We start from the raw sequence: 27,361 nt of genomic DNA, 5'->3' as shown, positions 1-27,361 counted from the left end.
ACGACCAATCACAGACCCGTGGGACAGGGAATGTAGTGAGTGCCCCCACCCGTGCTCCTGGTAAGAACAGAAGTCATTAACCTATTGCCTGAAAGACAGTTCTGCAGACAACACACACACTGCTCGCTTTAAGTAATGTGTCTGACTGAAAAATCTAGAAGGTGACAATCAGAAGGACATTGAAGATGCAAAATTGTAAATAATTATTTATTTACCACCAGTTATTTACAGAGAATATTTGGCCATTCACATCAGTCCCTGCCCCGGTGAAGTTTACAATCTATGGGGCAGATTCAGAGATTTACATAATGCCGATTTTTACACAGAGAAAGTGATTTTTTTTAGCCACTGCGCGTGCGTGAAAGCCGCAGTGATCACCAGCAGCGTTTGGTTTGCGAATACGTTCGCGTAGAGGATTCACTCCCAAAATGAGTGACAGGCAGCCAGCGTTTACCAGGGAGTGGTTAGGTAAATGCAGATGTGTTGGGACCGCGTCATGGGCGTACATAAATTATCCATTGTGATCTCCTTCGCGGCATCGAAGCTCTCAGCGTGTCAGTAGCGAGACGCTGTGTCTGAGACAGGTCAGACTTCACTCAGAAGCTGCGTGGCTGCCCGATCTGCGTCGATGTTCTCGATGTTTACGCTTATGCGCGTTGTCGGGCGGATATGAGAAGGCAGCAGTGGGCGTCCCCTAAATCTCAGAATTAGGCCTTATATTCCCTACCACATGTACACACACATATACACTAGGGTTATTTTTAGTGTGTGTGTGTCACAAGCCAATTAACATACCAGTATATTTTTGGAGTGTGGGAGGAAACCGGAGTACACTAAAAGGAAACCCATGTAAGCACGGGGAGGCTATACAAACTCCACACAGTTAGGGCCGTGGTTGGAGTCTAATCCACAACCCCAGTTCTGTTGGGCAGTAATGCTAACCTGTACACCCTCCATACTGCCCGGAACAAGCAAGTGCTGTGGCAAAGCTCAGAGGTGCTCTGTGAGGGCAGACCCGCTGCCGAGCAAACCTGACATCATGACAGTACACATCAAGTGCCAGGCAGAAGGAAGACGAGCCCCTCTATGCAGCAGGGTTCCAGCCCAGGCACTCCACAAGCTGTAAACAAGATGTGGTTAATATCCCTACAATCGGGATGCCGGCTGCCGAAATCCTGGCACTGGAATCCCGCTCACCAAGAAAACACAGGCGCCGGAATCCCGACATGACTAGGGATGCCGACATCGGAATCCTGGCAGCCGGCGGGGGTTATGGCTTGGCACCCCAGGGGGACTTAAGGTTAGAATAATCATAGAACATAGGGCCTGATTCAGAGGCGCTCGCAAAAAGCGAGCGCTCGCACTGAATCTGGGCGGCCGTTTTTTTTTCTGTCCGGCCTCCTGGCCGCTCGCTAAGCTGTGGGTGACCACCCACAGCTTTAGCGGGCGGCCAGGTGATGGTCGCGACCACCCTTGTGGTTAGGTCTCGTTCCCGCAAGCCCCAGTGAACTTCCTGCTCTAATAGAGCCGGAAGCTCACTACTGACATCACGTGTGATGTAAGTAGGACTGCCCACAAACGGCAGGCGTTCCTTCGGGAACGCCTCCGTTTGACCAGCCACCCCCCCTCCCCACCTACAAAACAGGGCGAGCTGTCGATCAACATCAACAGCCGCCCATTTGTAGCGAGCTCCGGAGCGAGAGAATTTCTCTCTTGCTACGCGCAGTGTGCACGCGGCGCATGCGCACTGCCCAGCCATCGACCCGCTTGCGAGCGCAATGCGCTCACGAGCGGGTCTGAATCAGGACCATAGTCTGCGCATCCACAAAAAAAAAAAACACTGCAGTATCAAAACCCACTGGGTAAATCAATATATCAATATAGTAGGTACAAGCTAAAGTATAAAGTGCAGTGCAGGAGCCGATCTGAATTAGAGAACTGTCAAATAATGAAAAGAAAAATACATTTATCGAACCCACTTATCACATATAAAATGAGCAATAAACAGATAATAAGACAGTATAAATTGAATAATAACAATTAGAAACAGTGTTGTAGATATACGGATGATAGTGTCATTGATCTCAAAATACCATTCATAAGTTAATAACAGGAGTGAAATCTTGCATTTAATTTGAGTATACAGTAGATCTTCTGAATGATTCCAATGACCACAGTGAGTCCGGCAAAAGAGAAAAGTATATTCACATTAAATGATATTGGATGCCAGATACTGGATGTGAATATATGACACTACTACAGTATATTGATATATTGATATACACAGTGGGTTTTGATACTGCGGTGGATGCGCAGACTATGGGCCTGATCCAGACCCACTCGCGAGCGGCTGTCCGCTCGCAAGTGGGTCGATGTTATGCACTGAGCATGCGCACGACGGAGGGAGCTCCGTCGTGCGCATGCGCCAGACGCGACGAGCGAAGGAAAGTCCTTCGCTCGTTGTGTCTGATCAAAGGGGGCGTGCTGTCGATGTTGACTGACAGCACGCCCCCTTTGGTGGGCGTGCTGGGGGCGTGCCTCCCTGACGGGGGCGTTCCCACGGGAACGCCTCCCGTCAGAAGCCGGCCCACTGACATCACTAGTGATGTCAGTGGGAGTGATTTTGGCTCTGATAGAGCCAAAATCACTCCGGAGCTTGCGTTTGAAAACCTCAACCGCAGGCTCCGGCTCGCAGTTTCGATGGTCGCGATGGTCACGACCATCGCGGCCATCAAAATGCACGCTCGTATAGGCTGTGGGTGGTGACCCACAGCTATACGAGCGTCCAGGAGGACGCTCCATTTTCATGGAGGGCGGCTCTCATTCAGAGCGTGCGCTCTGCTCACTATGATTATTGTTGCTGAGATTACAAATTTACACAGAGTTTGTATTTAGTTATTGCTGCAACAACCAACTAACCCTACACGAGAGGTCTGATATTGGGTGTGGGCGCCAGAATATATGGGACTTAGGGTTAGGCTGCGGGACGGGGAGGTTAGGAATAGGCTCCAGACGGGGGGGGGGGGGGGTAGGTTTAGGTACCACTGGGGGTAACATAGAATTTGACGGCAGATAAGAACCACTTGACCCATCTAGTCTGCCCCATTTTTAAACATATTGTTACCTCAACCCATATTGATCCTTACTTCTTCTGAAGAATATCCTTATGTCTATCCCATGCATGTTTCAATTGCTCTACTGTCTTAGCCTCTACCACCTCTGATGGAGGCTATTCCACTTATCCACTACCCTTTCTGTGAAGTAATTTTCCCTCACATTTCCCCTGAACCTACCACCCTCCAGTGTCAGAACATGTCCTCTTGTTCTAATACTTCTCTTTCTTTGAAGAATGTCTCCTTCCTTTACCTTGTTAAAACCCTTTATATATTTAAACGTTTCTATCATGTCCCCCGTTCCCTTCTCTGCTCCAAACTATACATATTAAGATCTTTTAGTCTTTCCTGGTACGTTTTGTGGTGTAGACCTTGCACCATTTTAGTCTCCCTTCTTTGTACAGTCTCTAATGTATTAATATCCTTCTGGAGATATGGCCTCCAGAACTGAGCACAGTATTTGAGATGAGGACGTACCAATGACCTATACAGTGGTATTATCACTTCTTTCTTTCTGCTACTGATTCCTCTCCCTATGCAACCAAGCATCTGACCTGCCTTCCTCATTGCTTTGTTACACTATTTGCTTGCCTTTAAGTCACCTGAAATAGTGATTCCTAGATCCCTTTCCTCTTCAGTACTTTCCAGTATAGTGCCATTAATACTATATTTAGCCTTTGGAATTTTGAGACCCAAGTGCATGATCTTGCATCTTTTGGCATTAAATTGTAGTAGGTTAGGCACTACGGGGGGAGGATTAGGCACTAAGGGGGGAGGGTTAGGTTTAGGCACTTACTGGGAGGGTTAAGGTGCGGGGTAGGGAGGGCTAGTATGAGGGTACAAAACAGGAAGGTTAGGGTTTGGGTGTAAATAGGACAGAAGAACAGTACTCACCGATCACCTGTCAGGATTCCGCTCTGAGTGTACTGACAGCCGGTATCTCCTCCGTCGGTATTTCATACCGATTCCAGTGTAAATATAAATATATATATATATATATATACACATACACTGGTGGCCAAAATTGCGGACACATTTTGAAATGTGAATGTTTTTCAACTTGGAATGCTTATAAAAACTGTTTCACTTCACGCAGTGCAATGATTCATATATCAAATGAAAGGAAATTTAATGCTGAATTCAACACAATAAAAATGAGGTCAAATATTTGCATTACAACAAGGGAAGTTATGCTACTTTCAGTCAGACAAAGAAGCACAGATGCGTGGGATTCAAGAAGCGGATTGTAGTAACAGCTACTACCAGCCAATTGGAATCGTTGCTCTGAGGACCAATCAGCTGTCGTTTATGAGCAGGTGCAAGGTCATGTTCAAAGGTGGGAAAGGTCAGTTTGGCTGTTTCAGAATAAAGTAGGTTACTGAAGTGCAATTACGGTTGGATGTTTGTGTGTATTGTTTAGTGCTATTGACGGTGCAAAAAATAAATACAACAATGTCGTCCAGGCAAAGTGGTGAATGGTCACCCAGGAAGAGATCCAGGATTGTGGTGCTACGTGAAAATGGTCTTTCGTATGCAGCAATTGCGAGAGAAATTGGTGGGAATGTGACAACATCAGGAATATGAAAGTTTTGTTTACGCTCTCAGGAAACACGATCTATACAAAACAAAGAAGGAAAAGGCCAGAAAAAGTGCACAACAGCTGTTGATGATAGGAAAATAAAATGAATTTGCTTCAGGGACAGATGGATTTCATCTGCGGCCATTAGCAGTGACCTGAGTGCAACTGGTGTTTTTGTCAGTGCAAGAACGGTACGGAGAAGACTAACGGAGGTTGGCCTAACAGGTAGGATTCCCCGAAAAAAGCCATTGTTGAATAAAATACAGTGGCAGAAACGAATACAGTGGGCAAAAGAACACATTGCATGGACAGAAGTTCAGTGGAGACAAGTGATATGGAGTGACGAAACTAAGATATCGATATTTGGCAGTGATGGGAGAAAATATGAGACATCGCATCGGGAAAGAGGTACATCCAGATTGCATTCAAGCGACAAAGAATCCTACAAGTGTTATGATCTGGGCATGTATGACAGCAGATGCTGTAGGCCGCTGTTATGTCACAGATGGCACACTGAACAGCAGAAAGTACATTGACACCATACTACAACCAAAACTTCTACCTTCTATCAGGGATCTTTTCCCAGATAATGCCCCATTTTTTTTCCAGCAGGATTCAGCTCCCTGCCACACTGCACAGACATACAAAAAGGGGTTCACGGAGAATGACATACAGATGCTGGGATGGCCAGGAAACAGCCCAGACCTGAACCCCATAGAACATTTGTGGTTCCGTTTGAAAAAACTGGAACATCTGAGGCGTTTATCCAATAAAAGACAATTAATTGAGGCTATAAATGTCTCATGGCACCACATAATAAAGAAGGAAGAGCTCCAAACATTGGTTGGCTCAATGACACGTCGCTGTGCTGCTGTCTTGAAAAATAAAAGATACCCAACGAAATACTGATAGGACAGTAACATCATAAGTACACAGAGATTTTCACCCTAAGTGTTGTTTTCACTGCATAACTTCCCTTGTAATGCAAATATTTGACCTCTGTTTATTGTGTTGAATTCAGCATTAAATTTCCTTTCATTTGATATATAAATCATTGCACTGCATGAAGTGTAACAGTTTTTATAAGCATTCGAAGTTGAAAAACATTCAAATTTCAAAAAGTGTCCGCAATTTTGGGCACCACTGTACATATACTAAGTCAAAGTTTGTCCATGATCATATTTCCAAAAGTATATTAATTGTTCTTTTTGCAACCTCAGTTACATATATGTGCTCTAGTTAAACATATTGTACCTTTGTGTGTGGAGAGAAACAGAAAAATAGATTCCAATAAAATTCTTCACTCACATTTTCAGTGCACAATTCCGTGACCAGAAATGTGAGACCATGACTGACTGACAGAATTGCCAACAGAAAAATGGGGTAGATGTATCAAGGAGATGATACCCATACCAACCAATCAATTTCCAGCTATCATGATTTATCTAGTAAATTCTATTAAATGACAGCTAAAATCTGATTGGTTGCAATGGGCAACACTTACATTTGTCCTTGCCTGACCCTAAATCAGTGATAGGCAACCTAACATGCTTTGGGGGCCACATTGCAGGGAACCTCTGAGCTTCAAAAGGGCTGCACATTGCTCTTAATCTCAATAGCAAGTCAATTTATTTAGTCAAAGTAAAAGACACCTAACAGTTATAACATATCATCAGACCTTTCAAACAAGATTTACAAGCTATAACACATATCACAACAAAGCAGGATGGAACTGGCGGTTGTAAGAGAAGGCTTAGAGGGTCACATGTGGCCTCGGGTCCACCTATTGCCCATCAGTGCCCTAAATCCAGTACTCCATTATTTATCATCCGTGCTTAAAGTAGTCCTAAAGAAGTGGTGGAACTCCCACTGCCCCCCCCCGGCGCTTATGTAATAAAGGGACTGACCGCGCCACAAAAAAGGGTGTGGTCTCAAAAAGGGGCATGGTCTACAGAAGAAAGGGGCGTGGTCACACAATAGTATCCCCAATTCAAGTTACACCACACAGTAGCACAATCTTATTCACATACACCGCACATAGTGCCCCTGATTCACATTACACCACATAGTAGTGTCCCTTATTCATGTTATGACATAAGGTAGTGCCCCTTTTACCCCTAATACACATAATGCCCACAGCAGTAGTGCCCCTTATACAATGCCCACAGCAGTAGTTCCCATTACGCATAATGCCCACTGTAGTGGTAGTGCCCCATATGCAGTGCTCACAGTGGTAGTGCCCCTTATCAAGAGCCCACAGTAGTGGCGCCCCTTATGCAGTGCCCCGTATGCAATGTCCCCATTAGTAATGCCCCCAGTGCCTCCGGCTGCCGCTGTGGTGAAGGAGCTGGGCATCCGCTGGTAACAAAATCTGGTCTGCATTGGTCACCCATGCATGGGACTAAATTAAACGTTATCGAGAACCGTTATCGAGAAGGATCGTACTGGAAGATCCATGTTTCATCACAGGTAATAACTTTATCTAAAAAATGCGACTCTGCTTGAATTTTTTCCAAAATGTCTGTACAAATTTGCTTTCCATTTTCTTTCTGCTCGGCAGTGAGAAGCTTTGGAACCATCTTAGCACAAACCTTTGTCATGTTAAGATCTTGATGCAAAACTTGCCTAACAGTTTCGTTGTCAATGTATACCATGTCTGCTATCATACGGAGTCGACAGTCAATTCGAACAATTTTCTAAATTTTTCCCACATTTCATTTGTTTTTTGATGTGCAAGGCCTTCCGGGACGTTCATTACCTTCAACATCCTCACAACCGTCACTAAATCTTTTGTGCCACTCAGACACACGTGCATGTGACATCCAATCTGTCCCGTTAGCCTCGGTTAGCATATGGAAAGATTTGGTGGGCGTTTTGAGCAATTTAACTAAAAATTTTAAGTTGGCACTTAACACAGTTAACACGTTGCTGTACTTTTGAACTAAGCATTTTATGAGGCACAGTAAAAACACAACTTTTTCGAATGCTATGTGACAGCAAACTATCTGTGCGAGAGGGGTGACACTTGGAAACTGTTTTGGGATAGTGTAAGGTCAAAGTTCCCCCACTCCCTTTTAACTCACACAGTAATGGACAGGGTTGGGCATCACATATTTTATGATTGACAGCCACTAGTACTGGTTTTGCCCATCACATGGACCAAAAATAATTTGATTTGGTCCTGGAACACCAACCTGTGGCACCCGTTAGTGCCCCATTGTACCTAGTTTGGGAACAACTATATTATGCATTTACTGCTTAAAATTACAGAAATACACTAGAAACTACACCGAGCGCCTTTGTAACTAAGGACCTGATTCAGACCCGTTCGCTAGGGTACGATCGCTCGCTGCCATCGCTCTCTAAGACATAGAGGGTGGCCGTTCACCACACAGTGCGATCGCGGAATTTGCATACCCCCCTTTTGGCAGCGAGCGATCGCACCTTAGCGACCGGGTCTGAATAAGGGCCGAAGACTCATCTTGAGTTTGAATATTTTTGTAATATAGATTTTTTTTGTTTAAATTTTGAAATGACATAACTACAAAAGAAACACATCTCTGCACATATATAATATAATATATACCACTGGAAACACAACAAGTACTTATTTTAGGCCAAAGTTTGAAATTGTGGATGAAGTTAAGTAACATCTCGGGCTGCTAAAAGCAGAATGAAGATTGTAATGTTTTCTTCTTAAAGTAAGTTATTTACTAATATGCATTTAATCTAGCCTACAACATACTATTGGAAAAGGATGTTTTATTGGTTGCTACGGGTTACTGCATGTTATTCCTACTATCATGAGAAAAAAAATTTTTTTTTTTTTGCTATATACTTTAGTTCAGTAGTTTGCAAACATTCACCACCTGGGTACCCCCTGGCAGCCCATTTCATTTATTTTTACTCCATCCACATATATGTATATATATATATATATATATATATATATATATATAAGCAAATAGACAAGGAGCGTACCATAGTGAAGTATGTAAAAAAATTACAGTTTTAATACAAATAGTTTAGAACACTCACAATGTAGCAGAATAATAACAGCATCAAGCAAGGCACCGGCAGACACCGCCACATAAACTCTCAGGACACGTCGCAGCAAGACTCGCAGACTGGACCTCCTCCTTAGCGCCAGCTGAGACACCAAATGATGTTAGCTCCAGGCAACCCCAAACATGTTTCATCACACAAGTGGACTTCGTCAGTGGGCATGTCCAAACTCAGCAGTTGAGGTGCATACACACATGACAATTTTTTAAATGATTTAACTATAACGGCGTCGTTATCGTTAAATCGTTTGTAAAATCATTCATCTTTTTAAGGTGAACGATGAACGATAATCGTTCAAGCGCATTCACGTTTGTAGTTTGTAGTTCATCGTCCATTCTGAATGTCCAACAAACGATTTTCGTTCAGAAATTGTTCATGTTGTACAGAATGAACGATAAATGATGAACGATTTCCATTCACTGCATGCATGATTAAAAAATCGTTCAGTAATTTAGTAACCAAAGATTTTTAGTGAACGATTTTTGTTCACTTTTTCAAGGGAAAATCTGAACAAAAATCGTTCACTAAAATCGTTGGTTACTAAGATCGTTGTGTGTGTATGCAGCTTTGAACAGACTTTTATTTCATACATAATTAGACCTCAATGAACTTCACCTGGCTCATATTTATCACTTTGTTTAAACAGACTAAAAAGTGTTACTACAAACATACCAAACATATAATGATAACAAATACATTATATACACAATGTACATACATGAATGAATATCGTATCAGTATCACAACAAAATAAATATATAAGCACAAATAATATTGCAAGACATGGTGCACACAGATAATAACCCCTAACAAAAAAATATAAATACACATATACACTTCCAAATATATTCTATACTATTGTAGAATTAAATATTAGCACCTGTAAGACAAAAAAAAGATAGAAACAACAAAATGAATAGCATACAGAATTAAAAAGTTAGAAACACTAAAAATAAAAATACATAGATGCAAGCTCTCAGACCAAAAAGGAATCCATGATTCAACAACAGTTTGGTCCAGCTATGCAACCTAGATCTATAAATACAAACCAGATACATTCTACATAGCAGGCTCCAGATTTTCAAAGTACACCTAAAAAGTGACCTATATGGCCATTCGAACTATTCAAAGCCCTTAATATTCGGAACAGGACATCCTGAAGAACCAGATTTTACTCTAACAAAAATGGAACCAGATCACAACCTTCATTTAGACTATAAGGGGCGAAAGTATTCAGTCTGTGAATCCAGAATGTCTCTCATTTCGCTAACTTCCTTAAAAGATCTCCCCTTCTCTCATCTGGAACAATATGTTCAATCGCCTGAAATGAAAGGTTTTTAACGAAGAGGACTGACATTCGGCAAAGTGTCTTGGGACACTATGATTTTTGATATTATTGAGAATATTTCTCATATGTTCTAACATTCGCAACTTAATTTGCCTCTTAGTCTTGCCGATATATTTAATCCCACATCCATTACACTCAATTAGATAAATAACAAATGTGGTTTGACAGTTCATAAAACTCTTAATATTGAAACTATTCGTTCCAGACGAGTCACTAAAGGACTTTTTGTCCCTGCTGCCGAATTGGCAAACTTTACAATGATTACACTGGAAGAACCATTTTATACTTAAATTCACATTATTGACTACAGTAGGGGGGAGAGAACTCGGAGCTAAAATGTTCTTCAAGGATCTAGTCTTTCTGAAGATAACCTGGGGAGCAGTAGGTAAAACTTTGCCAAGTACAGGATCCAATGATAGCAGATTCCAATGTTTAGAACCCTCTTAATTTCCTTTTCTTTTTTATTGAAAGTGGTGACAAAGGGAACAAAACAATCACTGGTTCCAAAACGAGTGGTCTTATCTTTATATTCCAACAGCTGCTGTCTGGGGAGAATCTTAGCTCTATTTTCACTTTCTAACACTAACTTCTCAGGATAGTTCTTCTCTAAGAATCTAGAACTATATATTAAAGATTGCTCATCAAACTTATCATCACGTCTACAGTTGCGATGAAGACGCACAAACTGAGAAAACAGAAAATTAGACTTCCAGTTATAGAGATGACTGCTATCAAAATGAACATAGCTATTGCTATCAACCACTTTTAAATGAGTATAAGTATCGATTTTTCCCCCCACAGCCCAATATGAGGTATCCAAAACTAAATCCAAGAATTCTATTTGATCTTTCTGGAAATTCAATGTAAAATGTAAATTAAACTCATTCCCACTTAGGAAAGCCATAAACTCATTAAACAAAGAAAGACTACGCTCCCAAACAATCAGAACATCATCGATGTATCGTTTGAACAATTTAATGTTATCAAAAAATGGGTTCACAGTACGGTCAAGAATATATTTTTTTTCCCAGACCCCCAAAAATAAATTTGCTAAACTCGGTGCACAAGGGGTCCCCATTGCAGTCCCGCATTGCAGTCATTGGTCCTGGAATTTAAACATATTATTTTTCAAAACCAAAGTAAGGCACTCTATAATGAATTTCCTCTTTATATCTGAACTTCAACCGTTGAGATACCTTATCATGGGGGATACTGGTGTAAAGGGCCTCAATGTCAATAGAGCACCAACAGAACTCATCAGACCAATCAAAACTATCTAAAATCTTCAAAATCTGTGTAGAATCCTTAATAAAAGAGTCCAGATTTACAACATACTTCTTTAGGTAAAAGTCAACAAACTCAGACAACCCCGCCGTAGCCGATCTGACCCCTAAAACTATAGGGTGCCCTTGGGGGGTCTATCAAGTGCTTTATCAAACTCAACACAGTTGAGTTACTTCATTACTTCCGTAATGTTTAGCAAGACTGCGAAGCCATCGGTGCAATCGAGCACCATCGCAGCCTCACACTTGCACAAGCGCTGACCTTACTCAGAAATTGCTAACTTCCGCGCACGCTATCAGGCCTCAGGCTGCATAGGGCATGGCAGTGGATAATTTATGCACAGCCCTGCAACAGTGTTCAAGCGCAGTGGCACGCCTGCGTTCGGCCGACCACCCCCCCGTCACCACCCACAAACGGCACTTCCTGTCAATCACTCTGCGATGGGTCTGCGTAGTCCTGAACGCAATGGCTAGTTAACGCACTGTGATGCATATGCATGCACAGTATGCAACAATCAGCCGATTGTGTGCGTATTAGTAACTGCGTTCCTTGCTGTATCAGGCCCTATGTTAACATAATGTCGCCTCTAACGAAATGTCAGCAATGTCTGTTAAACCCTAAACCTAGTGCTACTGTCAACACTTTCACTGTCAACACTTTCACTGTCAACATTCTGTTCATTTATGATGCCAAAATTTTAATCATGTTGACATCATAGCTGTCGACGTTATAAATGTTGATATTATGAACGTTGACTTAGTGACGGAATAACTGCTGTAAATCTAAATACTATAGGCCTGATTTAGAGTCGCACGCAAGTGCGGTCTGCGGACGGATCTTGCATGCGCGTGGTCCTGCGGACAGAACTCTCATCAGTTGTGGGCATCTCAGCCGCATCCCCACTTGCAGCTGAGTGGGTATAACCGGGTGGCAATGGGGTATTCTCACATAGGATAAGCCAGAGCAACGAAAGGGGAGGGAATGGACACTCTTTACCCTGCCTGTTGGAAGGTCCTGGTGCGGGCCCGTGTAGTGCAGAACCCCCCCTCCCCCGCACCCCTGATGCGGTACTTTGGGCATGGAGACTGCAGCAGCCTCTCTCCCTAGCCCAGCACACACACAGGTCTGTCAGCAGTCAGTCCTCTCTCTCCCTGCATGATGTGCTGCGGGGGACCAATCGCACTTGTCCGTCCCCCGGGCACAGGTGCCCCCCTTCCCACACCAAACAGGTGCGCGGCTGCATAGCATCCACAAATGTATTATATTTTTTCATAAGGAGGGGGTCTAGCCACACCTCTCCATGTTGGCCATGCCCCCGCCCAGTTTTGGGGCCCGACAGAGCGGTCGGCAGCCCTGAGCATAAGTGTGCCGTGTCGGCGGCCCTGAGAATAAGTGTGCCGCGTCGGCGGCCCTGAGTATAAGTGTGCTGTGTCGGCGGCCCTGAGTATAAGTGTGCTGTGTCGGCAGCTCTGAGTTTAAGAGTGCTGTGTCGGCAGCCCTGAGTATAAGTGTGCTGTGTCGGCAGCCCTGAGTATAAGTGTGCTGTGTCGGCAGCCCTGAGTATAAGTGTGCTGTGTCAGCGGCCCTGAGTATAAGTGTGCTGTATCGGCGGCCCTGAGTATAAGTGTGTTGTGTCGGCGGCCCTGAGTATAAGTGTGCTGTGGAGACGGAATTGCGGGCTATTGAGAAGGGAGCGTACGCAGAGATCCGTCTGATTTCAAACTAATCTACTGCACTAAGGGCTGGCACAATGGATTACGGATGCTTTCAAAAGCGGATGTATAGGGACGGTGCAGCCGCTCAGATGGTGACAGCTCTTACTACAGGGGGAGATCTGCAGTACTCTGTCAGCCCCTATTTCTGGTCCCATAATTGTAATGCTGAAAGCTTAGGCATGGCATTAAGGGGAGAGTGGTACTGATAGGTATATTACTACATACATTATGTTGACTCTTCGTCTTTGGAACACTAGTAATTATAATCGGTATGCGTAGTGTAAGAGTAATGCAGGGACATACTGTAGTACTAAAGGTATATCACAGGACAGATAAATAAAAGTCCCCGTCACTGCCCCAATAACACCCATGCATCCAGCCAGTAGTTACTGTAACTTCTAAGACGCATTGCAGCAAATCCCTATTTATTATCAGTATCTACCACTTAACCCCTGTCTAAGCATATGAGCCACATGTCCTTTATTAACCCTTCTGTCCACCCAACACCTTCCATTTATAGCAATGTAAAGCTCATGCCACCATTCTGGAAGCCGTTCCTATCACCGTCACTCCCCATGCCAGGCTTCATCACGCCACACTCACCTGCAACATAGACCCAACCATCCTGCCCTTGTAATGTCTCTCCTAGGAGCTGCCATTGTCTACAGACTATAATATCTGACACGTTTCTCAAAGTGCATCACGACTTGACCTGAACATTCCAACATCCGACCCCCGTCATTTCCCCACCCGCTGCCATGCCAAGCATTTTCCCAAAGACACTGCATACATCGTGGGTACTCCCACACCATCAAGCCTTCCATCCCATCTGTCCTCTGTGTTATGCAGCTTCTCTTAGGTTCAGGGCCACTTTCAGAGTTGTGCACACAGGACCTCATTCAGAGGTCCTGTGTGCCGCTGCTATACTAATCAGGCTGCCAGTGACAGCAGCTGCCCGGCAGCCAGCAATTAAAGTAAAAAAAAAAAGCCTGAAAATGACAGGGGGGCTCAGCAGCGCCCTCTAGAGGCCGGCGCTCTGGGCAACGGCCCTGTTAGCCTGCCCCTAGAACCGTCCCTGTGGGGACAGATGCTCTGCGCTGTATACAATGTGTATGCAGAACACAGAGACAGAACCATTCAAGAGGAACCGGCCACGGGAGATGAGTACTTAGGGGCACACGTGGGGGGCCTTTGGGACATACGGGGGGGCGCCATGTAGGTTGCACTGTGGGGTATATTGGGGGTGGGCACCATGTGGCATTTAAGGGGGCACTGTAGGGCAAGGCAAAAAACGTAGTGGCAGGGTGTCAATTCTTTTGAAGAAGGCCCCCACAACTTAGTTGCTGCAGGGCCCCCACAAACCTTAATTCGGCCCTGGTTCTTCCATACCATGGCTGCCAAGGAATACTGTCATTTGTAGTTCTCCAAGTTTCATAATGCTCTGGCAGACATAGGTATGATGGTGCTACTGGTACTATATAAGAAACACTAATTTAGACAGGTACATTATATTATTGCAGTACAAACTTATAGTGAGCGGTGTGACACATTAACATTATTATGTGCCAGGGGCCAAGTTAATTCTTACTAGATCTGTAGCAGGATTCTAGCCGCCCTATGTCATTTAGGGGTCTAGTTACTAAGCAGTGTTAGGAGACAGAGTGAAAAGTGATAAGGTGCCAGCCAATCAGCTCCCAACTGTCATTTTTCAAACGCAGCCTGTGAGATGACAGTTGGGAGCTGATTGGCTGGCACCTTATCACTTTTCACTCCTAACACTGCTTAGTAAATAGACCCCTTAGTATGGAGCATTCGTTGTCCTTAGGTATCATTTATTAATGTAATTGATTTGTATAATTTATTAACAGTGTAGGGGCAAAACTACAGTATCTGCCCTAAGGAAAACATTTCTGCCACTGGATTTGGTAAATATATTGTTAGATGATATCAAATGATTTCCTTAGCAAGCATACCCGAGCATGTGCTACTATTATTATTTAGAGAGAAATATGTATTATATTAATATTTTCCATCATTATGTTAAAGTAGCCTGTATATCTCTTGTCCCTATGATGAGATGTCATCTAGATATAAGATAGATATGGATATATTTTTTACAAATCGTTGATAAAATAAATTAAACCATGCGTTAATTGCACTAAACTAAAATTTAGTAAATGGATGTGAAACACATTATCAGCGTTGTCAGCAATTTGAATACACCATATAAACCTATTGGGCCTAATCCCAGCTAGCTGACCACCTGCAGCAGGTCATAGGTGTCATTATGACATCACAGACACTAGGGGGGTAATAAATTGCTGCTGCTGTGTGGTGTGACTCTGATAACAGGAAGGGAAGGCGTGGTTATTTGGAGGGGAGGAGTCACAGAGCGAATTGATAGCAATTATGCTGTTAAAGTTTATTATTTTGGTGATATTGATCACCGCAGAGACTGAAGGCCGTCCTATCTACAGAGCAGGAGGTAATGGAGAATTATTTGTATGATTTTCTAGTAGTAAGGATTGCTAAACTAATTCATATAGGATAACTATTTATCATAGGAGAGCCCTATTGTAGATGAAATCAGCCCTATTTATCAAAGCGTTTACCCACCTACGCTGCATGTCGCGGTGATACAAGTACCGCTGTAATTCCTGTTCTGAGTACACCATCCTATTATGTCATTGCCAGAGCAAAAGCATCAACAATACTTTATTCCTGTCATATTTTTCTAACTTATCAGTACTTAAATTATGTTTAATTATTAAAATAACATATAGCAGTTGCTTATGATATATATAATGTTATATATGATATTTGTTTATGTGGATGCATTGCTGCAATTTTTTTTTAAACTTTAATTTTTTTTGTTTTATTAACAATATCCAAAATAATAATCATCAGCTGTGTCTTACCAATATTTGGTGAGAGGGTCTGTAAATATGCGCATGTACGGGATCACAATCCTGCGTATGCGCACAACTCAGCAAGTTGACTTCAAGGGAATGCATTGGCTGCGGTCCCTAGAAGCCGGGTAGGGCTGGTGTAATAGCAGGGGACGGCCTGTACAGCATGTGACCAGTAGGGAGCACTTCCATTGTGATGTCACTGCATTGGCTGCGGTCCCTAGAAGCCGGGTAGGGCTGGTGTAATAGCAGGGGACGGCCTGTACAGCATGTGATCAGCAGGGAGCGCTTCCATTGTGATGTCACTGCATTGGCTGCGGTCCCTAGAAGCCGGGTAGGGCTGGTGTAATAGCAGGGGACGGCCTGTACAGCATGATCAGCAGGGAGCGCTTCCATTGTGATGTCACTGCATTGGCTGCGGTCCCTAGAAGCCGGGTAGGGCTGGTGTAATAGCAGGGGACGGCCTGTACAGCATGTGATTAGCATGGAGCGCTTCCATTGTGATGTCACTGCATTGGCTGCGGTCCCTAGAAGCCGGGTAGGGCTGGTGTAATAGCAGGGGACGGCCTGTACAGCATGTGATCAGCAGGGAGCGCTTCCATTGTGATGTCACTGCAGTGGCTGCGGTCCCCAGAAGCTGGGTAGGGCTGGTGTAATAGCAGGGGACGGCCTGTACAGCATGTGATCAGCAGGGAGCGCTTCCATTGTGATGTCACTGCAGTGGTGGATTATACTGAGGAGGCTGCAGCACTACGGCCTATAGGTAAAATCCGCCACTGATAATAATAATAAAAATAACAATAATAATAATTTTATTTATTTAGCGCTTTTTGCAGAGGGACAAATCATGACCACAATACACAAGTTTAGATTTGCAGGAAATACAGAAACCAATGAACATATATGGGCATTCAGTTCCACTGCAGCTGCACAAGGCGGCTAACGTATATACAAAACCACCGAGACTGGCCCTAATAAGCAGTATGTTACTATTACTGCCCTGGGTCAGTATGCCTGAGGCGGCTGAGTAATGCCAGTCCGGCCCTGCTCATCACCGTAATAGCCAATACTGTAATAAGCCACCTACACAGCAATTTCCATGTCATCATATGCTGAATATATACAATATATTGTCTGGGCAGGGGAGCATCTATAATGGGTGCAGGGTATGTGGTGTACACTGCACACCCCACACCCATATTTTAAATACCTCTCCAAAGTCTCGGGTCAGATGTAGCAGCGCTGCATAAAGGTCTAGAAAATGGCCGCCTCAGCCATTTTCCCCAGTATTTTGGGCATACGCAGTAGGGGAATCTTAATTTTGGGGGGCTGGCAGCAAGTTTTCATTAGCATGCCCCATAGTGGGACATATTTTCTTTTTTTTTTTTTAATAATATTTTTATTGATATTAGTGCATAAAATTTGACAGAGAACATATTTCTCAACATACAATAGTAACAATACCATATCGTGGCAATGTAGAAAAGTAAAAAAACAAACAAACAAACAAAAACACATGGCATAGAATGATAAAAAGAAAGCATTCTCCTCTCTATAGTCAGTATTTTAAAGAATTCATACAGAAAACAGAGTATGAACCATTTAAGAACGATTTTGTATAAAATATTCCCATACAACCTAATTGATTTATGCGTGACATGGTTTATCCTTAGAATGGTGGGTGACCTTTCTCCAGTATCTCCATATTATACCATGTGGTCATAACTGCCACCCTACGTATATTTTCTTTGAGAGATGGAGATAGATTATTGATATAGGGGAGCCATATTTCAAAGAAGTTCTTTGCATTATTTTCAATATCGAGTGAACTTTCCACCCAATCCATCTGATAGAGATACATTAGTCTCGGTAGCATAAGCGTTAAAGGAATGGGATTAGGATCAATCCACTGTGACAAGATAGTTTTTTTTGCTGTTCCCGCCACCCTGGCTAATAATAAACGTTTTCCTTTTGTTAGTCTTGGTTGTGTCTCATTAGAATAATGGTTCCATAGCGCCCATGCCATTGATATCTCAAAGGAAATATGTAATATATTATTTATATAGGATTGTACTTCTTTCCAAAAAATCTGGACAATCTCACACGACCACAAGCAATGAACTATGTCAGCATTGGGAGCTGAGCATTTAAAACAATTAGAATTGTCTGATATTCCTGTTAAATGTCTAAGTTTTGGTGTGTAGTACGCTCTATGCAATATTTTATAGTGCATCTCAGCATATGAAGATGAGACTAACTGCTTATTTAGTGTATTCCAGGATGTAATGATGCATTGGAGCGTTAATTCCGGAAATGTATCTGACCATTTGGCTAAGCCTGTATCTACCTTAGCAAGATCCAAACGTCTTCGTACATAATCATAGAGCATTGAAGTAGACCATGGATCTCCCATCCTGCTCCTCACTACAGCGTCTAGAACATTGACTCTATTCAATTGATCAAGTTGCGACATTTTTTTTAAAATATAGCTTCTTACTTGAAAATAAGCAAATACTGGAAAATTAATATTAGGATAACGCTCCTTAAGTACAGACAAAGACAGTATTGTGGAACAGTCTTCATCTAAAAATTTGTAGATCGGGCTAAGTCCCCGAAGATTCCAGTCCCTAAAAGTCCTTGCAGATATATCATCTTGTAGAGTGACATCACAAAAAATAGTTTGAAACAAAGACTCTGTGTGTGAAAGATGAAGTCTCTTCCTCAACAGTCGCCAAGCAGAACAAGTAGTATTTAGCAGAGGGTTGCATTTAATCTCTGGAGCAATTTGTGAGGGCAGAGTATGTAATAGATTAACCAAATTACACTCAGGGCTGAAAGCCTGATCCAGTTCCTTATATGCAAAACAACTGTTATTCCCTATCCAATCGAGAGCATATCTATAATTGGCTGCAATGGCATAATCCTGTGCGCATGGTAAATTTACCCCTCCCAATGATAATGGTTGTTGTAACTTTAATAACGAAATTCTGGGTCGTTTGTTAGCCCATATAAATTTGGATAGTGCTCCATTAATTAGTTTAACATCAGTTTTTGCTAAAAGAAAAGGAAGCATCTGGAGTGGGTATAATAATCTGGGGAAGGAAATCATTTTATAGAGTTGGCATCTGCCCAAAAAAGATAAAGGCAAATGTTTCCATCGTTCTAAATCTTGTAGCAACTGCTGAACAGAAGGGGTAATATTAGCTGCATATATATTTTCTATCTTAGTTGGAAACTTTAGTCCTAAATATGTTAGATGACCCTGAGCCCATCTAAAGGGAAATTGATCTCCCCATGCTAATCTAGCCTCCGCATACAGTGCTAAAGCTTCAGTTTTGCTAAAATTCACCAGAAAACCTGAGATGTCATGAAAATCTTTTAATATCCTCAATAATGATGGAAAAGCCTTCTTTGGTTCACTAAAATATAAAAGATCATCTGCAAAAGCTGATACCTTAATCATAGAGTTCCCTAGCAAGACTCCCGTCCATAGATCATCTTTGATAAATATGCGTATTAAAGGGTCTAAAGCAATATCAAAAAGCAATGGGGATAAAGGACATCCCTGACGTGTGCCTCTTGACAAACAAAAGGGAGAAGAGTTCCATCCATTAATTGTCAGGAAGGCAGTGGGGCGTGTATAAAGTAATCGAAAAATATTAATAAAGCCGGTACCAAATTGCTGCATGTGTAAGATACGTGATATATGTGACCAGGAGACGCGATCAAACGCCTTATCGGCATCACAACTAACTATTATAGTCTCTCTATTATTTATTTGTTTAGATCGTGTCAAAGCTGCTATCAACATTCGTACATTATGTATAGATGTACGTCCCTTAACAAATCCATTTTGTGCTGGGTGGAGTATCCTAGGAAGAATATTTTGAAGTCTCTGAGCTAGTAACTTAGTGAACAATTTTAAATCCTGGTTTAATAATGATATGGGTCTGTAGGACTGAACTAATGTGGGGTCCTTTCCAGGTTTTGGCAAAACTATAATTCTGGCTTCGTTAAAACCAGTCGGCGGTGGTTTCCCTCCAATAATAGCATTAAATAAGGACAACAAATGTGGCAGCAATTGAGTGGAAAGAATCTGATAATATTCTGCTCCAAAGCCATCAGGTCCTGGGGTCTTACCTTTAGGTAATGTTTTAATTAACTGTATCAATTCCGTCTCCGATATTGGTTCTACCAAAGATTCTCTTTCCTCCTCCGTTAATAATGGCAAACCTGCTTCCCTCAAAAATCTTGTAGCTGACTCAGGAGAATCGGGAGGAGCCGTGTATAATTGTTTATAATATTGTTGAAATTGTTCTAAAATATCGGCTGAACCCGTAACACAAGTACCCAAATTATTCTGTAATTGAAGAATATTTGAAGATGTATTGTGGGTTTTGGCTAAGTTTGCTAATAATCTGCCTGGTTTATTACATCCTCTAAAATATTTGTTACGTTGAATATTATGTGAATATTGGGCACGTTCTTCACACAAAAGATCGTATTCATTTTTAGCTTCCACATATCTTCGCCTATTCTCAGGTGTCTCGTTCAGAATGAGTGTGTCATACGTTTTAGTCAAGTGTTTGTTAGAGGAATCCAATTTAGAAGTTAGCAGCTTACGTCTCCTGGTCACATACTCCATAATCTGTCCTCGAAGCACCGGCTTTGAAGTAGCCCAGAATAAGTTAATATCCTCCAAGTGTTCAATATTATCATTTGAGTAATTACAAAATGCTCCTTCTAAATGGGTACGGAAATCATTTGATTTACTCAAATACGCCAGGAATCTCCAATTATATGAAGTATATATGGGGGATTGTAATGAAAGAGTGAACCATATCGGAGCATGATCTGAGACTGCTATGGGTGCTATCCCTGAAGACTCTATCCTTTGATATAAAGAGCGAGATATTAGCCAAAAATCTATTCGTGAAAAAGTGTGATGTGGATGTGAGTAAAAAGTATATTCACGAGATACTGGATTTTGACATCTCCACGGGTCGCACAGTTGCAGTGAATCTACTAGCAACTGTACAGGGGACACCAAAGCCTCTCTATTTCTACCTGGAATGTTGGATCTATCCAAACCTTGAGATATTACACAATTAAAGTCACCTCCTATAATCAATTCACCTTCCATCCAGTCATTCAGTCTAATATATAAATTTGTGAAGAATACTTTATTTGGACCAGTAGGAGCGTATATAGTAGCCAAGGTATAGATCGAATCATGTAGTGATATCTTTACAAAGAGATATCTACCTTCAGGATCTATCAATGTGTCTTTAATAGTATATGGGATATTTTTGCGAAAAAGAATCAAAACTCCTCTACGCTTAGACGTGAAGGAGGCAGCTTTATAGTCACCTATCCATGTATCTCTTAATTTATTGGGGTCTCTAGAATTCCAATGCGATTCTTGCAAAAATGCCACATCCGGTTTCATGCTTTTTAAATGTTTAAGGACCTTACGTCTCTTGACAGGCGTATTTAATCCCTCCACATTCCATGAAATGAATTTAAGTACTGACTTAACCCTCGTGGAATCTGAAGAAATCACTGCCATATCAACCTATTCCCACTCTGGGTGCTGAACAGTAAATAATCCTAATACTTGCACCACCCCCACCCGTCCCAGCGAGCAGGTATCGGGGTAAGAGAACACACTTTTCACGAAACCACGTCATGATAAATATAACAAAGAGAACACATATCTCCGTAAATAACCATGTAAGTAACAAATAAAATTTTCGTGAATTTTTACGAACCCAATAGTGCGATTGGAATAATCGCCTTATATAACAATGATATAAAAAACGTTTAGAAAAGAGAATTGTAATACCTATATAGGTGTCATGAGACCATTGTAAACACAATAAAATTATGTTGCCCAAAAATTTTTCTTGATATAAAAACTCTTGATAAACTAGAAGAGAAACTAGCATGGGATTTGCTAATGGTCCACATTTTGGCCACCCAGAACACCACAGCAATAAAAGTATTACCACTGCAGTATAGTATATCACAAATAACTGTACCATAATATTAAAATAATTAAATGCAAATATCAACAAACAGATATAGAGAACATTTAGCATATAGAACCTGAATGTACTTCACTTATAGGGAATTCTTCACATATAATGAAGCATCTGTGACCCATCAATCATAACCCTGCGGTGAAGTGTCAGATGGAAGTGAGTCCACAAAGTTCTTTGCAGCTTGTGGTGTTTCAAAGAAATACGTTTTTCCTTCATAGGAAATTCTCAACTTGGCTGGATATAATAAGGCGAAACGGTGTCCCCTTTCAAATAAACTTTTGCAGATAGGAGCGTATTCCTTTCTTTTTGTTGCAACCATATAAGAGAAGTCTTGGAACAGGAGTATCTTAGCTCCCTGATATCGTAGCTCTGATTGTTTTCTGTATGCTTCCATTAGTCGAGCTTTGTCAGCATAATTCAATACTCTCATAATAACAGGTCGTGGTCTGTTTCTGGTGTTTTGTCTGTCTGGACCAATACGATGGACCCGTTCCACCATCAGCACTCCCTGGTCAGGGACACTCTTTAATTCACGAGGCAACCATTCAGAAACAAGTGTCATCAACTCAGTAGTTTTAATGGTCTCAGAGAGACCAATTATGCGCACGTTGTTCCTCCTGTTTCTATTTTCAAGATCTTCCAACTTATCTTGCATGGATACTGCTGCCTTTTCTTGGGTTAATAAGTCAGCCTTAAGTACAACAAGCTCATCCTCCAAGTCTGAAATCCTTTGTTCCGCCTCTGAGATACGTTGATCATGTTGTGTCAATTGTGTCAAGGCTGAGTCTAAAGAGTCTTTCAATGGGGCTAATTTTTGATCCAATAATGAAGCTAAGATGTTGGTAATCTCATGTGTTGTGAGAGGGCCAGCAGTACTGTTGGTTCCAGCATCTGACTCCCGGTCCCTAGGGCTACTTCCCGGGCTAGCATTCTGAGAAGTCGGGGAAGATGAGGAGGCGGCCGAAGGAGCCTCTCGTCCCCTGCCCCTTCCTGTCTGATGTCCCTTAGGACCTCTAGGTGTTTTGACCACATGTCGATCCATAGCGCTATCTGACTGTTAACAGTAAGGACTATGACGAAAGTGTGTACAGTCAATTGATGTAAATGTCTGTTGCCCTTGTTATTGGGCTCTGATTCTGGTGTTCTGGGAGTGTGTGGAAAGGATGATAGCCCACTACTTCTTACCAGGACCCCCACGGAAGATTAGTGATAAACGTCCACTTTTCTTACTACTCGTCTCAATTGAATAAGACAGTTGTGTTTTAATATAGACTCCGTGAGCCAGCAGTCACTCAAATAGGACCGCCCACCAGATTTCAGCATTGACTTTCTTTGTAAAATTAAGTTTTTAGTATATGATGACTGTATTCACTCTTTTGATTTGAGATAGGCAGCTGTTCAATGTGGCCGGAGGTAATGTGGTATTCGATGAAAGATTATGTCAGAGCAAACAGCAGTACAAACGCAGCTTATAACTGCAGCATCTTCAGAGAAAAGCAGTTAGGCCGTGTTACTACAAGTTGCAGTGTCTACCTGGGAGGGAAACCCCAGCAGGGAAAACCCACACAGGAAAGTCCTTTATGAAGTTTTGTCTTGTCAAAGATAAATTTATGGGAGGTCTATCTCCAGGTCACAAAGGGAAGCCTTTTAACCAGCACATAATGGGGGGAAGCTGCTGTATATAGAGAAAGCCCAGTAGTGTATGTGAGTTATCCAGGAGTTTGCACTCCTCAGCATAGACCCATGGGTCTTATTCAGCCAAGGGAGAGCCAGATGCTATAGGTATGTCACCCAGAGCACTCACCCCTAAGTCTGGCCCAGTCCTGGATGCAGGCAAGTCTCGGAGTCCGTCCTCAAAACGGTGGCCCCCCGCGAGATGCGGCTCCGACCGCGGGCGTTTTCCGGCTGTTGGCGGTCTAAATTCACCCACCGCCTGTCTCCACGTCCCCAGCAGAGCCCAGCGGAGGGTCAGGGAGACCGTGGAGATGTCCGGCGATGGCGCGGCAACTCCGCCGAATCCGCGGGCTCACAAATCTAGTCCCCGGCTTCTGGAGGTGCAGTAGGCCGCAATGACGCCGGAGCCGGAGGTCACCCCAGGAACGAACAGCGGGGCTCAGTAGAGCATGCGGCGGCTCAGGGTAATCGATAGGGCCCCCCAACACAGCCGGTATTTGGGTATTGGTGTCCTTTTAGTGGGGTTTCAGAGGAGCCGATCTGGGACACGTCTTCCTCCCTCAGATGTCAAGCCACGCCGTCGGGACATATTTTCTTAATAAAGACACATGCCCAGATAGATATATATATATATATTATGTTTGTATTTGTTTATTTTAAAGGATCGGCAGAGGCTACCAGGAAACATCTGAGAGAAAAGAGGAGCTTTAATTGGGATTCAAGTACAGTCATTATTTTATTTTATCCCCTGACCCAATTCACTTGATGTAAAAGCCTAAATTAATGGTATTTACCTGGTGGGCTGGAAATTACATTATTAGCCCCCTAAAGTGCACACAGTTGCCATATGGATGGTAGTGTGTGTGTAAGAGAAGCCACCTCAGGCAGACAGAACCTCTCTGCAGGCGGCACGCACAGGCCTGTACATGTCACTGTCTCTTACACGGGGCTGTGACAGGATTATTGTTCCGTTTCTGAATTAGACAAGATTCCTCCATTCTTAGCCTGGTCATAAATAACCACATGTGATAGGCCGACAGCAGTTATTATGTGCACAGTGTCCATCTTCCCGATAGGCTCATTATCGGGCACCTCAGCTGTTTGCAGGCGCCACATGCTACGGTACCAGCCCAATTGCCAGATATCAGCTGCAGTATCACAGTATATGTAGGCACCTCGCACAAATCGCAGTCTCCCTACGTGCTTCTCTCATCTCTCTTTCTTTCCTGAACAGTTATATCAGGACGGGGCTTCGTGGCTAAGATGGTGGTGGCTGGCACAGGCCTCTTGTGTCTTGAAATACTGGCGGGAGCATGTACTTTCTGTCGTGTCTGGTAAGTTACTAACATTCTATACACATTATATTACATAACCTCAAATATCTACTGTTCTTGAAGTGCACTTGCTACATACACACGATGGAGGAAACCATTTTACAGATTTAACCAATATTCATAAGGATGCAGCCTAATAATTCAACAGGAACCATTGTCTTGTGAATATTGGTCATGAGGTGCCTCGTTGATATCATTGGTACCCAATGAATTGATCAGCTGCATTCCCGTGAATTTTGGTTTAACCCACAAAATGGCTGCCTCCAATGTCAGTAGGTGACTGATACACCAGGGCAGAAACCGACGCCCCAGAGAGGAAAGAAGAACGGCACGGGTCGTGACAGGTCCTAGAATGACCACTAGATATCCATGCCTGACCACAGGTGACTAAATTAGTACCTCAGTCAATTTGATTTAACCATCTGTGCTCAACCATGGATATCTCTAAAACCTGAACTGTTAGGGTGCCTCAAGGACCACGTTTGGGAACCCCTGCTTTAAGTGAAGGTGTCATTATGGGAGTTACAGAACTTCAGAAGGACAATGAATAAGGTAGATAGTGAGCAGGACACAAAGATGCTGGGAATAAGATTATGACTCAGTGATGGGTAAACTGGGGGAACCAGTCTCTGGGCCGTGCTGTGTGCGCTGTTATCAACTGACAGTGTCTCATTATTTTTACTATTCAGCTTCAAATCCCTAAGAGAGTGTTTGAGCAATCGGTCTGAAGAGCTGACTGACCAGCTGACGGATCACCTGACTGAGCACCTGGCTAAACACCTGACCGGACGTCAAACCTCGGAAGAAGATATAGAGGCATTCCTGAGTCGCCAGATATCTAAACCAGGTAATAATAATGATGTCTTTCCTATAGAAAGTGGGCACTGCCAGGTATTCCTTATATTAAGGGAGCCATCACTTGCAGTGCCCACGTGTTTCACTGCAATAGTCAGTAATAATACTGTAAAATTATTTATTTACATAACTAATTTCTCCCAATAGGAAAGAAAGCGATGTGCGGTATCGCAGAGGGTAAGGCAGCCATCTTGGGCGCCCCCAGTTGCTGTTCTATACAACAATTCACATCAGTGCCTGCACCATTGGAGCTTACAGTCTAATGTTTTATCACCCACACAAGGGTCCGTTTTTGTAAAAAACCAAACAAAAAACATTTATTCTATCAGTATGTTTATGTCAGTGCATGCTGATACCTGTAGTGCATACCGTGCTTACAATATTAGCATTGGCTGGCCATCTGTTGGTGTGGAGGTGTCTATAATTTACAGATCTGCCAGGCAAGATAGCTCATACAGCATGCAGTACCTCCTAGCACCACCAGGGCGAGTATTACATTTACATGTGCACACCCTACTGTACTGAGGTTATGCCTGATCCCCCCACTCCAGGCCCAAGGGGCCACAAGTGTAATTTATTTCCCAATCTAGTACAGTGGCGTATTTCTGCACATGCGCATTGCAGGACAGCATACTCTTACACGCTGCACATGGACATGTGTCCAACTCTAAGTAGAACTCACAGTGTCACCAAATCAGTAACACAGAGAAAACATTTTGCTATTTTATATGAATAGATGAGAGCGGTGCCTTATATTACACGTGAGGAAACCAGACCTGTTTGACCAGCGCTTCCACATCTAAGTCTGGAATATCCCATGGTTTTGTTGTTCCGCACTAACATTATGTCACCATTTCTTTCACGGTCCATAGAACATGAACATCACAAAGACGGCACCGAGGAACGGACGCAGAAGAGCAGGAGCCAGAGGAAGAAGAGGAAACCAAAGATGCAGAAGATCGCAAAGAATCTGTTCAAAAAGATCAACGTGAAAAAAATGGTGCCCAAAATGCCAAAGAAAGCGCTGAAACTAAAAAAGCCAAAATTCCTTAAAAAAATGAGGAAGTAAAAAACCAACGACCACTGGGATGGGGAAATTTGTAATAATTCAGCAAATTGGGCATCACTTATTATTTATCATTTTTTTTTTTTTTAAGTTAATTTAAAACCCCCATTATTCCCTATACACTATGATACAATAAACACCGATCATTTGTGTATAAAACATGCTGAGTGTATTTGTGCAGCCTCGTGCTGACCGTGCGCCTCTCACTGCATAGAAACACGATGAGATGGGGGAAGAGGGACAAAGGGATACACGCCGCGCCTTGTATTTCAGCTGCTATTTCCCTCCTAAGCAGGGGCACATTTATACATGAAGGTGCTGCTCATCCACCTCAACCTAACTAAGGGCCTTATTCAGGTTGGTTCGCGCGGCTGC

The 27,361-nt window shown here is 42.8% G+C and overlaps 1 protein-coding gene across 1 annotated transcript; it reads left to right on the top strand.

The window, feature by feature from the left end:
- Positions 1 to 26,989, top strand: LOC148522309 (uncharacterized). Its single transcript, XM_088474144.1, has 4 exons — positions 1 to 60; positions 24,966 to 25,065; positions 25,755 to 25,912; positions 26,793 to 26,989. Exons 2-4 carry the CDS (start codon positions 24,995 to 24,997, stop codon positions 26,987 to 26,989), a joined length of 426 nt encoding a protein of 141 aa, XP_088330270.1. The 5' UTR covers positions 1 to 60; positions 24,966 to 24,994.
- The last annotated feature ends 372 nt before the right edge of the window (positions 26,990 to 27,361 follow it).

The sequence above is a fragment of the Taudactylus pleione genome, unplaced genomic scaffold, assembly GCF_031769625.1.
Source record: "Taudactylus pleione unplaced genomic scaffold, aTauple2 ptg000147l, whole genome shotgun sequence".
Taxonomy (NCBI): Eukaryota; Metazoa; Chordata; class Amphibia; order Anura; family Myobatrachidae; genus Taudactylus; species Taudactylus pleione.
Note: the sequence above shows the minus strand (reverse complement) of the source record. Positions and strands in the feature narration are given on the sequence as shown.

What these genes read in the sequence shown, in the direction of transcription:
- LOC148522309 (XM_088474144.1), top strand. Translation starts at nt 24,995, where the DNA reads ATGGTGGTGGCTGGCACAGGCCTCTTGTGTCTTGAAATACTGGCGGGA. An exon ending in TGTACTTTCTGTCGTGTCTG is followed by an intron (nt 25,066 to 25,754) that starts GTAAGTTACTAA and finishes TTTACTATTCAG; the next exon opens with CTTCAAATCCCTAAGAGAGT. An exon ending in TCGCCAGATATCTAAACCAG is followed by an intron (nt 25,913 to 26,792) that starts GTAATAATAATG and finishes CACGGTCCATAG; the next exon opens with AACATGAACATCACAAAGAC.